Below are 13,947 nucleotides of genomic sequence, written 5' to 3'. Positions count from 1 at the left end.
CTGGACTAGAAAAAAGCTAAGATTCAAATTTTGACGTGCTCAGACCACACCATTTTCCTTCCCCCTGAGAGGAAGGCTCTTAAGAATACCCACAAGGAAAATGAAAACAATGCACAGTGAGTTTTCATTTTTGCCACACCTAGTCCTTATTGTTCGGAAAACACTTAAATTTGCACAGGTTCTATCTGTTTCACGATTATAGCCACAGTCTTGCCCGTTTACGTATTTTCTTTTCTTTTCTTTTTTTTTTTTTTTTTGGAGACAGTCTTGCTCTGTCGCCCAGACTGGAATGAAGTGGCTCGATCTCGGCTCACTGCAACCTCCACCTCCTGGGTTCAAGAGATTCTCCTGCCTCAGCCTCCCCAGTAGCTGGGACTACAGGCGCCCACCACCAGGCCCAGCTAATTTTTGTATTTTTAGTAGAGATGGGGTTTCACCATGTTGACCAGGATGGTCTTGAACTCTTGACCTCAGGTGATCCGCCAGCCTCGGCCTCCCAAAGTGCTGGGATTACAGGCGTGAGCCACCATGCCCAGCCTTCGTTTCTTTTTCTTAAACATATGCTACACTACCATTAAAAGCAATTTGTGCAACAAGTATGTACAGAACAAAACACTAATATACTTACTGGGAAAACAGAGCAAACAGACAAAAAAGAAACTAAAGTGGGGCTGGGCATGGTGGCTCACGCCTGTAATCCCAGCACTTTGGGAGGCCAAGGCGGGCAGATCACCTGAGGTCAGGAGTTAGAGACCAGCCTGGCCAACATGGCGAAACCCTGTCTCTACTAACAAAATACAAAAATTATCTGGGCTTGGTAGCGGGTGCCTATAATCCCAGCTATTTGGGAGGCTGAGGCAGGAGAATCATTTGAACCCAGGAGGCGGAGGTTGCAGTGAGCCAAGATCACGCCACTGCACTCCAGCCTGGGCAATAGAGCGAGACTCTGTCAAAAAGAAAGAAAGAGAAAGAGACAAAGAGAGAGAGGGAGAGAGGGACAGAGGGAGAGAGGGAGGGGGAAGGGAGGGAGAGAAGGAGGGAGGGAGGGAAAGCGAAAGAAAGCAAAAAAAGCAAAAAAGCAAGAAACTAAAAGGGAAACAATAACAATCCAGGCTCACAGAATTTCAGAGCTAAAGGGGTTTTAGTGAATAAGAGGTTAAAAGACTCGCACTAGGGCAGAAAATTGGTAGCAAAGACAGCTCTAGAACTGCTGCAGCAGGCAGGGAACTAGTCACACTTTTTTTTTTCTTTTCTTCTGGAGACAGGTTCTCACTCTGTTGCCCAGGCTGGAGTGCAGTGATGTGGTCCCTGCTCACTGCAGCCTCGACCTCCTGGGCTCAAGCGATTCTCCCACCTCAACGTCCCAAGTGCAGGGGCTATAGGCACGCATCACCACGCCTGGCTAAATTCTGTATTTTTTGTAGAGATGGAGTTTCACCATGTTGCCCAGGCTGGTCTTGAACTCCTCGGCTCAAGTGATCCACCCATCTCAGCCTCCCAAAGTGCTGGGATTACGGGCATGAGCTACCGCGGCTGGCCCAATTCACACTTCTTAAGCCAACCTTCCTGCATGTGACCAGTCTCCTGCTGTAGTTTGTCCCTGCTGCCCAAGAAAACCTAAGACATTCACCAGCCTAAGGCAGCGGGCTGCTCTCGATGGCATCTGTTACAGGCGTTTCTTAGGTTTAGCATTATTTGATTATGTGATGTGATTATTTTATTAATATGTGTCTTCTCAGCTAGGCCATAAGTTGTACAAGGCCGGTCATACCTCCCTGTGGTACAGAGAAGCCTAAGAAGGCAGTCAACATTTCCAGATCAAGTCACTTTTTCTGGAATATTAACTTTTATCGGACAGGCCCTGGGATTTGATAATACTTGATTTAGCATGATTTTACTTCCCTTCATTCGTCTGAGAGCAGACAGATTCTATGAATGAGACAGCCAAAGGTTAGTTTTCTTTCTCAAAGACTGTGAATGGTGGCTAGGTGTGGTGACTCATGCTTGTAATTCCAGCACTTTGGGAGGCCAAGGTGGGAGGATTGCTGGAGCCCAGGAGTTCGAGACCAGCCTGGGAGATATAGTGAGACCTTGTCTCTACAAAAAAATTTAAAAATTAGCTGGGCATGGTGTTGTGCACCTGTGGTCACAGCTACTTGAGAGGCTGAGGCGGGAGGATCGCTTAAGCCTGAGAGGTGGAGGCTGCAGTGAACCTTGATGGTGCTACTGCACTCCAGGCTGGGTGACAGAGCAACATCCTGTCTCATGAAAAAAAAAATTGTTGGCAGGGCGCAATGGCTCACGCCTGTAATCCCAGCACTTTGGGAGACCAAGGTGGGGGGACCACCTGAGGTCGGGAGTTCGAGACCAGCCTGACCAATGTGGAGAGATCCCGTCTCTACTAAAAAATACAAAATTAGCCGGGCATGGTGGTGCATGCCTGTAATCCCAGCTACTCGGGAGGCTGAGGCAGGAGAATCACTTTAACTCAAGAGGTGGAGTTTGCAATAAGCCAAGATCGTGCCATTGCACTCCAGCCTGGGCAACGTGAGCGAAACTCCATCTCAAAAAAAGAAAAAAAGAAGGTTTACACCTATGTATTATCTTGTTTCAAAAAAAAAAGAACAAAAAACACTGTGAACAGCAAACTGCTTGGTGACCTGTGTGTAAATTAGTCCAACATCCCATACAAAGCAAAATGTCACTAACAAAGGCATCCTATTATTCTTAGGCAATTAGAAGGCAAAGAGCAACAGGACACAGAGAACCCAATTTTTGGCCCATGGCACTAATCTGCAGACTAGAAATCCTCAAAGTGGCTGGGCACAGTGGTTCATGCCTGTAATCCCATTTCTTTTTGTCTTTTCTTTTCTTTTTCTCCAGCTGAGGCTGGAGGATCACTTGAAGTCACGAGTTAAGAGACCAGCCTGCCCAACATGGTGAAACTCCACCTCTACTAAAAATATAAAAATTAGCCAGGCCTGGTGGCACGCGCCTGTAATCTCAGCTACTTGGAAGGCTGAGGCAGGAGAATCGCTTGAGCCCAGGAATCAGAGGTTGCAGTGAGCTAAGATTGTGCCACTGTACTCCAGCTGGGGCGACAGAGCAAGACTCTATCTTAAGAAAAAAGAAATCCTCAAAGTATGTTCACTAGAATTCCTAATTCCATACAGTTCATCAAACAAGGCAGTAGCAGCCATCTCACCATTCCACTAAGAAGAAAAGATCAAGTCCATGGGCCCTAAAAACCTGAAAGTTTCACAAATGTTAAGGGTTAGAAGAAAAAGAAAAGGAATCCCTGAAACCCTTTAAGGAAGCAGTCAGAGCGCTGTGTCCCAGCACTGCAGCCCAGAAGGCCACCACCCGGCCCTTGGGGAATGCCGCCTTCATCTACCCGACAGCCAGGGTCTCGATCTGTCACCCAGGCTGGAGGGCAGTGGCACGATCACAGCTCAGTTCAGCCTCGACCTCCTGGGCTCAAGCAATCCTCCCACCTCAGCCTCCCAAGTAGCTGGGACTACAGGTGCACCACCACACCCAGCTAGTATTTTTTACTTTTTGTAGAGACAGGGTCTCACTAGGTTGCCCAAGTTCTTCTCAAACTCTTGGGCTCAAGTGTTCCTCCTGCCTTGGCCTCCCAAAGTGCTGGGATTACAAGCGTGAGCCATTGTGCTTGGCCTGATCTTACTGCTATTACTACATTATCCAGAAATTATATTTATGTGTTAAGAAAATTAGATGTACACACTGTAAGCACAATATAATAATAGTTATATTTGGATGGCATAATAATGGGTGATTTATATTTTCTTTTTCATGCCATTCTATGATCTATAAATGCTTTCCAATGAATCACTTGAGGTCAGGAGTTTGAGACCAGCCTGGCCAACATGGTGAAACACCATCTCTACTAAAAACACAAAAATTAGCTGGGCTTGTTGACATGTACCTGTAATCCCAGCTACTTGCGAGGTTGAGGCAGGAGATTGCTTGAACTTGGGAGGCAGAGGCTGTAGTGAGCCCAGATCGTGCTACTGCACTCCAGCCTGGGTGACAGAGTGAGAATCTATCTCAAAAAAAAAAAAAAAAAAAAAAAAAAGTTTTCCAATGATTATATACCAGATTTGTAATATATATATATATTTTTTTAAGACAAAATCTTCCTCTGTCCCAGGCTGGAGTGCAGTGGCGCGATCTCAGCTCACTACAACCTCTGCCTGCCGGGTTCAAGCAATTCTTGTGCCTCACCCTCCTGAGTAGCTGGGATTACAGGCGCCAGCCACCACGCCCAACTTTTTTTTTTTTTTTTTTTTTGTATTTTCATGTTGGCCAGGATGGTCTCGCTCTCTTGACCTCGTGATCCGCCCGCCTCGGCCTCCCAAAGTACTGAGATTACAGGTGTGAGCTACCACACCTGGCCCAGATTTGTAATAATTTAAACAAAGATATATAATTTTAAGACTCCACAACATCCTCATATAATTTTTTTTTTTTTTTTTTTTTTTTAGACAGAGTGTCACTCTTTTGCCCAGGCTGGAGTGCCGTGGCATGATCTCGGCTCACTGTAACCTCAAACTCCCAGGCTCAGGTGATTCTTCCATCTCAGCCTCCTGCATAGTTGGCACTACAGGCACATACCACCATGCTCGGCTAATGTTTTGTATTTTCAATAGAGATGGGGTTTTGCTATGTTGTCTAGGCTGGTCTTGAACTCCTGGAGTCAAGCAATCCACCAGTCTATTCAAATAAATGAGGGTACATCTATTCATAGTAACACAGCCATTAAAAGAACGAACATGCAGTTATGGACCGATATGAAACTATCTCTGAGACATGTTATTTAACTAAACTGCAAGATGCAGAATATATGCTATCATTTGTACAAAATTAATTTTAAGACTGAATGTGGTGACTCACATCTGTAATCCCAACACTTTGGGAGGCCGAGGCAGGAGGATCACTTGAGGCCAGGAGTTCAAGACCAGCCTGGGCAACATAGTGAGACCCTGTCTTTACCAAAAAATACAAAAATTAGCTGGGCATGGTGGCATGTGACTATAGTCTCAGATAATTGGGAGGCTAAGGTAGGAAGATCGCTTGAGCCCAGGAGTTCAAGGCTGCACTGAGCTATGATTTTTTCCACTGCACTCCAGCCTAGGCAACAGAGCCAGACCCTGTCTGCAAAAAACACAAATAAGCAAACAAATACATGAATGAATAATATTAATTTTAAGACATATTTATTTGTGCATGTATTGGCTATCTCTGGAAGGCTCACCTAGAAAGTTATAGTAAAATTGCCTTGAAAGAGGGGCAATGGAGGACTAGGGGAAAGGAAAGAGAAAAACAGATGAGAGGAAAACTTAATTTTCTTTTTCTTTTTGAGACAGAAGTCTCGCTCTGTCACCCAGGGTGGAGTGAAGTGGCACGATCTTGGCTCACTGCAACCTCCACCCTGCCTCCCCCACCCAAGCGATTCTCCCACCTCAGCCTCCCAAGTAGCTAGGATTATGGGCACCCGCCATCACACCCAGCTGATTTTTGTATTTTTAGTAGAGACGGGGTTTTGTCATGTTGGCCAGGCTGGTCTCGAACTCCTGACATAAGGTGATCCACCCACCCCAGCCTCCCAAAATGCTGGGATTATAGGCGTGAGCCACCACTCTTGGCCGGAAACCTTAACTTTCACTATATATATCCTTTTAGTACTTTGGGTTTTTGTTTATTTGTTTGCTTGAGATGGGGTCTCACTCTGTTGTCCAGACTGGAGTGCAGTAGCACAACCAGAGCTCACTGCAGCCTCAAGCTCCTGGGTTCAAGCATTCTTCTCACCACAGCCTCCCCAGTAGCTAGGACTACAGGCACCATCACCACATCTAGCTTTTTGTTTTTCTTTCTTGGAAACAGCGTCTCTCGGTCAGGTGCGGTGGCTCACGCCTGTAATCCCAGCACTTTGGGAGGCTGAGGGCGGGTGGATCACAAGCTCAGGAGTTCAAGACCAGCCTGGCCAATATGGTGAAACCCCGTCTCTACTAAAAATACAAAAAATTAGCCAGGCATGGGGCACTGTAGTCCCAGCTACTCGGGAGGCTAAGGTGAGAGAATGGCGTGAACCTGGGAGGCAGAGCTTGCAGTGAGCTGAGATGGCGCCACTGCACTCCAGCCTGGGCAACAGAGCCAGACTCCATCTCAGAAAGAAAGAGAGAGAGAGAGAGAAAGAGAGAAGAAAGAAAGGAAGGAAGGAAGGAAGGAAGGAAGGAAGGAAGGAAGGAAGGAAGGAAGGAAGGAAGAGGTCTCTCAGCCGGGCACAGTGGCTCATGTCGGTAATCCTAACACTTTGGGAGGTCGAGGCGGGTGGATTACCTGAGGTCAGGAGTTCAAGACTAGCCTGGACCACATGGTGAAACCCTGTCTCTACTAAAAATACAAAAATTAGCTGGGCGTGGTGGCAGGTGCCTGTAGTCCCAGCTACTCAGGATGCTGAGGCAGGAGAATCACTTGAACCTGGGAGGTGGAGGTTGCAGTGAGCCATGATTGGACCATTGTATTCCAGCCTGGGTGACAGAGTGAGACTGTCAAAAGAAAGAAAGAGAGAGAGAGAGAGAGAGAGGGAGGGAGGGAGGGAGGGAGGGAGGAAGGAAGGAAGGAAGGAAGGAAGGAAGGAAGGAAGGAAGGAAGGAAGGAAGGAAGGAAGGAAGGAAGGAGAAGGGGGAGGAGGAGAGGGAAGGAGGGAGGGAAGAAGGAAGGGAGGAAGGAAGAGGAAGGAAGGGAGGAAGGGAGGGAGGGAGGGAGGGAGGGAGGGAGGAAGGAAGGAAGGAAGGAAGGAAGGAAGGAAGGAAGGAAGGAAGGAAGGAAGGAAGGAAGGCTCTCTATATTGTCCAGGCTGGTGTTGAACTCCTGGGCTCAAGTGAGTCTCCTGACTTAACCTCTGGAGTAGCTAGGATTACAGGCATGAGCCACTGCACCAGGACATTTTTTGTACTTGAAATTTTGTACTATGAGCATTTATTACTAAAAAATAAACAAACTTAAAAAGGTTTGGTGGGAAACTACACCAGTGAGTTTTCTAAGTGTCTCGGCAGCTATGCATGATCTTCAGGTCGGAGGCAACCCCTTAACAAGTGCTGCCTCCAGCAGACACAACACCGGGAGGGGCCAGGCAGGCTCCTGCAGACCCAGCACCCGCAGGGGAACTGATCGGTTTTCTCTGCTGACTTCTGGAACCAGGTCTAGACAAATCCATACTCCGGTTCAGCCAGAGCAAGAACACTGTGTCCTCTGATAACAATGTCAAATTCTCACTTGTATGTAGTAAATAAGGAATATTTTACCTTTCAGCAAAGGTGTCGAGTTTCCCCAACTCATCAGAGAGGCCAACCAGGGAATCCAAGGTCCCCACCTAGACAGATCATAAAAACGTCAGAGGCTCACAGGTTTCTGGCCAAGCATGATGCCATCTCAACAACAGGGCAGGGACTCTGTCACTTCATCTTGAATTTGTCACCTCTGGTTAATGGCCAAAGTGGAAAGTAGAAAGAACTCTTAATAGAAACCAGTGGATTTGGGGGTGTCTTCATTTACTTATTTTTGACCAACAGGATAAACTGTCGTGCCTGCCATAGGAAGGAGTGACTATGATGTCACCATCTGACCTTAGCTCATTTTCCTCTTAGAATGGCAGCTTGCTAGTCAGTCATGTTGTTAATCCCCATAGCTAAGGAAGAGATACACCAGAAAGCAAGTTAAAGAAGTTTCCATTCTTAAAAGCTTTTCTGCTCTGAGACAGTCCCACCAGTATTTATTTATTTATTTATTTATTCATTCATTCATTCATTTATTTTTTGAGACAGAGTTTCGCTCTTGTTGCCCAGGCTGTAGTGAAATGGCACGATCTCAGCTCACCTCAACCTCTGCCTCCTGGATTCAAGCGATTCTCCTGCCTCAGCCTTCCTGGGTAGCTGGGATTACAGGCATGCACCACCATGCCTGGCTAATTTTTTATTTTTAGTAGAGATGGGGTTTCTCCATGTTGGTCAGGCTGGTCTTGAACTCCCGACTTCAGGTGATCCACCTGCCTTGGCCTCCCAAAGTGCTGGAATTGCAGGCATGAGCCACTGCGCCCAGCCCCACCAGTCTTTTTCTCTGTTCTTTGCTGTTATTAACCATGATCTTGAGGCCGAGGTGGGCAGATCACCTGAGGTCAGGAGTTTGAGACCAGCCTGGCCAATATAGCAAAACCCTGCCTCTACTAAAAATACAAAAATTAGCTGGGCATGGTGGCATGCACCCGTAATCCCAGCTACTTGAGAGTCTGAGGCAGGAAAATCACTTGAACCCGGGAGGTGGAGGTTGCAGTCAGCTGAGATCGCACCACTGCACTCCAGCCTGGGCAACAGAGTGAGACTGCATCTCAAAAAAAAAAAAAAAAAAAAAAAAAATCTTGCTGGGGAAGGAGGCAGCTTTTCCTCCCACTTCATCATTCACCTAGGTCCTTTTCAGAGTACTTATGATCTGGTTTTTGTTGTTGTTGTTGTTGTTGTTTTTTGAGATCTCGACTCACTGCAACCTCTGCCTCCCAGGTTCAAGTGATTCTTCTGCCTCAGCCTCCCGGATAGCTGGTATTACAGGCATGTGCCCCATGCGTGGCTAATGTTTTTTGTATTTTTAGTAGAGATGGGGTTTGGTCATGTTGTCCAGGCTGGTCTCGAACTCCTGACCTCAAGTGATCCTCCTGCCTCGACCTCCCAAAATGCTGGGATTTTGGCCAAGGAGTAAGCCACAGTGCCTGACCATGATCTATTTCTTAGTGTAGAAATTACTACAATGTCCAAAATTGTATTTAAAGGTCTTTTCACAGAATTAGAAAGAAAAGGGTTGCTATCATGTGGTACCACCACCAACTAGATGTTAAAAAGTAATTAGGTTCTGAGACTTGGCAGAATTTCAAGAAAAAAAAAATTAAGAAAAGTAATTAGGAGGCCGGGCACAGTGGCTCACACCTGTAATCTCAACACTTTGGGAGGCTGAGAGTTTGAGACCAGACTGGTCAACCTGGTGACACACTGTCTCTACTAAAAATACAAAAACTAGCCAGGCATGGTCATGTGCCTATAATCACAGCTACTGGGGAGGCTGAGGCAGGAGAATCACTTGAACCCAGGAGGCGGAGGTTGCAGTGAGCCTAGATTGCACCACTGCATTCCAGCCTGGGTGACAGAGCAAGACTCCATTCAAAAAAAAGGTAATTAGGAAATGATGAAACCTGCGTATCTCTACCAAGTCAAGTCGCTTCTTTTCAAGCAACTTAATTTTAAGCAACTTCTGCAGGGGCTGTGTCTTCTTCTTTTTTTTTTTTTTTTTTTTTTAATCTTTTTACCTTCCAGAGTCCAGCACAGTGCCTCACACACAGTATCGATGAGTGGATGCAGAATTTACTAACCCGTACAGTGTCCGTTGCTGGACAAGCAGGGGAAGGCTTAAAAAGGTAGCAAGACGTGGGTTCAGAACCCACTGCTGCCACTTACCATCCTGACAATCCTCGTAATCACTTAGCCTCTCCCAGCCTGTCCCGAGAGTCAGCGGGGACAAGCTGACTTGTAAAGAGGGAGGAGGAAAAGCTTCCCGGTGATGCATTTAAAGTACCTAGCCATCAGCACCTTGCTCAGCAAATGTTAACAAACGGGGTGGCATCACAACCCTGGGAGCTGATGGTGCAGCTGTTTTGGCAGAGGGGCAAAGTGAGGTTTGAAAGGGGACTATGTGGCAGTTTTCTACAAAAGCAGATGCTGGGCAGTCAGTGCCATCTCACCAGCACCTGTGTCATCAGCGCCATCTCATCATGTGCCATGTGGTCTGGGAGAAAGTTGTAGTGTCTTCCCTGTGGAAACCTACAGCACTTTGGGAGGCTGGGGCAGGCAGATCATGAGGTCAGGAGTTCAAGACCAGCCTGACCAACATGGTGAAACCACCATCTCTACTAAAAACACAAAAGTTAGCTGGGCATGGTGGCAGGTGTCTGTAATCCCAGCTACTTGGGAGGCTGAGGCAGGAGAATTGCTTGAACCTGGAAGGCAGAGGTTGCAGTGAGCCAAGATTGTGCCATTGCACTCCAGCCTATGCAATAAGAGCAAAACTCTGTCTCAAATAAAAAAAAAAGAAAGAAAAAAAAAAAAAGAATTGTGCATTTCGGCTGGGCACAGTGGCTCACACCTATAATCCCAGCACTTTGGGAGGCCAAGGTGGGTGGCCTCACCCGAGGTCAGGAGTTCAAGACTAGCCTGCCCAACACGGCAAAACCTCATCTCTACTAATAATACAAAAATTAGCTGGGCATGGTGGCACGCACCTATAATCCTAGCTACTCAGGAGGCTGAGGCAGGAGAATCACTTGAACTCGGGAGGCGGAGGTTGCAGTGAGCCGAGATCATACCACTGCATTCCACCCTGGGTGATAAGAGTGAACTCTATCTCCAAAAAAAAAAAAAAAAATTGCACATGTCTCATTCTTCTTTAATGTTAGTTTTGAACCTTGCCGTCCACTCCAAGAGCCATTAGATGCCTGGGCATGACCCAAACTCCCTTCTGCCACCAAATCCCCTCCCTTCCCCCACCCCCCGCAGGACCAAAGGGATCCTAGATTTCCTCCCCTGCCCCCAGGTCGAGTACAATCAAGGCTGAAGCTCCCTCAAGCCTGCTCATCTAAACTATATGGTTGTCTTCTGAGATGTTGCAGACAAACCAGGAGGAGCCAGAGGAACACCCGAGAGGACTTGAGTGTGCATTTAACACACTTCCCACTTTTTGAAGCATTAGACACTGCTACCCACAACCTTGTCCCCCTGTTCATTCCTTCCTGTGGCTGCACCTACATAGGTAACACAATTAATTTGGGACTATGGCACGATATCCCACCTAGCCCATCACTTCCCTGTCCATCCTCAAACCTCAGCTTGTCCTCAGCCCCCGCATTTGCCTTGATACTTTCTCCTTGGGTTCCTGAAGTAGCAACCTCTGTCTTCCTCTCCCCTCTCCCCCTGACCAATCCATCCTCTTTTCACTCCTCCCCAGGAATTTTACCTTGAAGTCAGGAATAGCGAATTTGGTATTATAAGACAGGTTGGACTTGGAGGTTACAGTATTCATCCTCTCCAGAGCTTGCACATTTTCCTTATCTCCAGGGGCGGAAATTAACCAAAACTCCGACATGCTTCCAGTCTTCTCTTACCCAGTGACTGCCTAGAACCAGCACAAACATACACAAACAGAAACAGGAGGAGAGATGTGTCAGATATCCCTGCCTCACCACTCCCTACCCTCCAATTCATCCTTTCTAGGATCTGTGAGCTCCAAGAACATCTATTTGCAAAAGCAAAGCGCTTATCTCCACCTAGGCAGCCCTCAGGTGTTCAAGAAACTCCAAAGCTCCTTGGTCCCTGCAGTGGTTCTGGCTGGTTTTCAGGAGCAGAGGAGGAGGGAGAGGTTCCTTTCTTTCTCTCCACCTGGGTGAGCAACCCCTATCAGGCATCATAAAACGGGAGGACAGTAAGCTGGAGGCGGACACCTTCTGGGGGAATATTTGTCTTCCTTCCATACCGCATCTTCTGGGATGCAGGATGGGGTGGAGGAAGGCGTGGGATGAGGGAGGGATTTTCACAACAGGCTACCAGGTCAAACCGCAGGTCAAACTGGCCAACCTTGTGATTGCTATTAGCTTTAGAAATAGACTTCAGAAGGATTTTTTAAAAATATATACAAGAAAAAAAAGTAGTAGTGGGTGAGGGGAACTACTGAAGTCTTTTTTCCACTAGGCGAGGTGCCCGCTCAGCAGAGCTGGATCCCTTGTCCGGCCTGGCGGGTGGTTTTGCGGCCGCGTCTGCGGCCTCTACGGTTGATTGGATTCGTGCTGCTCCTTCACAGGTGTCCACACCCGCACCTTTCCCCCTCGGCCGGGTTCCCCCTTTCCGCTGCCTCTCCGCCGCGTCTCCGGACGGCTGGGGGAAAGCAGGATAAGCTCTGAGGAGCCAGAGACACCTGGTGGGAACCTCTTCCTTTCGGACTCCCGGTCCCGCTCCAATCCGAGGGCGTTTTGTTCTCTCCCAACCCCGCGCAGACCCAACCCAGCTCCTTTCCGCCTTGACTGCCCATGGCCTGGGGACGAACTGGTCCCCCGCAGCACCTGCGGAGATGCCACCTATCCGGCCGCGGGGGAGCGCGGGGAGGTGCCCGCTGCCCACGTTCCCAATGGGAAAGCGCAGGCCGTGGCGCAGCCGGACCCCGTGCCTGTGTCCCCACCCCGCCCCCGCCTCGGGTCGCAGCTCTGCGGTGCGTCCTTACCGGGAGCAGGAGGGGCGCGGACCGCGCGGTAGGGGCTGCAGGCGACCGGCGGCAGGTGCGAGGCCGCAGCGCACTGCCGGCTCCCGGGAGGCAGCGGCTTCGCTGCCCCGCGCCCCGCCCCGCCTTTTATCCCAGGCGCGGGGGCGGCCCCGGCCCCGCGGGATATTTGCATACGGGCCGCCCGCCTCTCGCCTCGCTCCAGCCGAGGGCCGGAGACCCGGGGAGCAGGTGCAGGCGCTCGGCGGGAAGGCGCGGAGGGGCCGCGCGGGGTCTCCGGTCCCCTAAGCGCGCGGGCTGGGTCCCTGGGGGCTTCTGCGGCGCGTCCCACAGGGTCTCCAGCCGTAAGACTGCGCTGCCCCGTCCCGGACGCGTGGACGGCTGAGCCGAGCGGGAGTCGGGAAAGGGCTCCGAGCTCGGAACCACCCCGCCCTCCCGCTGCGGCCGCCGCAGCCCCGCCTGGTCACCGGCTCTCGCCTCACAGCGACAGGCGCGGATCTCAGGGGAATCACCTACTCCCAGGTGTCTCCAGGCCAGTGCACGAGACAGGGCCGATCTGTGGGGAACCACGCAACAGGTGCGCAGGTGCTCAGGACACACCTGGGTAGACAGCGAAGCTTTTCCTGTCCGTGTGGGCGCGGGTGAGCGCCCGGTTACCCAGGAAACTCCCACCTCACCCTCTCCACCTTCCGAATTGCTCTGTGGATGGTGGGGGAGGGGGGTGCGACGATCAGAGGTGAGTTCGTGATTGGTGCTATCTGGAACCAGGAGGGGGAAACCCTAGAAATTAATGTGTGAAAGTTAAAAACAAGACAAAACCAAAGGAAAACTCGGAGAATTCATTTTCTCTGGACTCTTTGAAGGAGAAAACTTTAAAGCATCCTTCCATGTAGGCGATGTTTTCAGTAGTTTCTGGGAAGGATAAAGATCTCAGGAGTGTCCTTGAGGGGGCATTGGAGAAGGTATTCTTGCTTCCTTAAACGTGGACTCCCCCTCCTATGTAAACTAGCCATATCTATCAACCCATTCTTGTGAATGCATCGGGGTCTTTGGGAGAAGGATTTGACATCATCTGAGACTTAAGATGGGATGGGAAGCCCCAGAGACAGGACAGAAAGCTGACTTTGAGATCACAGCGGGGTCGTACTGCGAACCTAGGGTAGACTTGGAAGTCCCAGCACCTGCAGCAGGCATCATTGTTATTGGGACACTAAAGTGCATTAGTCAGTCCTTGCAACATCTTCCTAAGGGAGGATACCTGAAACCAAGGGATGAGGAAACCCCGGTATGTTTGAGGACATTAAGTGGCTATTCCAGAGAAGGAGTGGCTCAGTTAGACATTAGAGTAGGGTGGTCTCCAATCTTGGACTTTATCCAGGCACGCCATTTTATCTAGCCAGGGAAAACATCCTAGAGCTGCGGCAGATCTCATCTGCAAACAAGGGTGGAGATGCCCACAGAAGTTGCATGAATTGTCCAGTGTCACACAGCTGGTTATGTCAGAGCTACAGTTGGAACTTGGGCCTGTGACTATGTCCTTTCTACTGCTCCCAGCAAGCCTGCAGGACTAGATAATCAGGGTGAGGAAGAACACATGCTTTCTATTTTAGTCCACAT

At 49.2% G+C, this 13,947-nt stretch overlaps 1 protein-coding gene across 2 annotated transcripts in view; it reads right to left on the bottom strand.

The window, feature by feature from the left end:
- ATP6V1C2 (ATPase H+ transporting V1 subunit C2) overlaps positions 1-12,415 on the bottom strand; it is a 65,587-nt gene extending 53,172 nt beyond the window's left edge. For both annotated transcript variants that reach the window (XM_025354603.1, XM_025354604.1), the window contains exons 1-3: positions 12,334-12,415; positions 11,077-11,231; positions 7,332-7,399 (exon numbers count right to left, since the gene is read on the bottom strand). In XM_025354603.1, the coding sequence (XP_025210388.1) occupies positions 7,332-7,399; positions 11,077-11,205 (197 nt within the window). In that variant the 5' untranslated portion in view covers positions 11,206-11,231; positions 12,334-12,415. The remainder of the gene's footprint in view (positions 1-7,331; positions 7,400-11,076; positions 11,232-12,333) is intronic.
- Positions 12,416-13,947: the final 1,532 nt, after the last annotated feature.

Source organism: Theropithecus gelada, chromosome 13 (genome assembly GCF_003255815.1).
Source record: "Theropithecus gelada isolate Dixy chromosome 13, Tgel_1.0, whole genome shotgun sequence".
Lineage (NCBI taxonomy): Eukaryota > Metazoa > Chordata > Mammalia > Primates > Cercopithecidae > Theropithecus > Theropithecus gelada.
The sequence above is the reverse complement of the archived record's forward strand: the minus strand, read 5'-3'. Positions and strand labels throughout refer to the sequence as shown.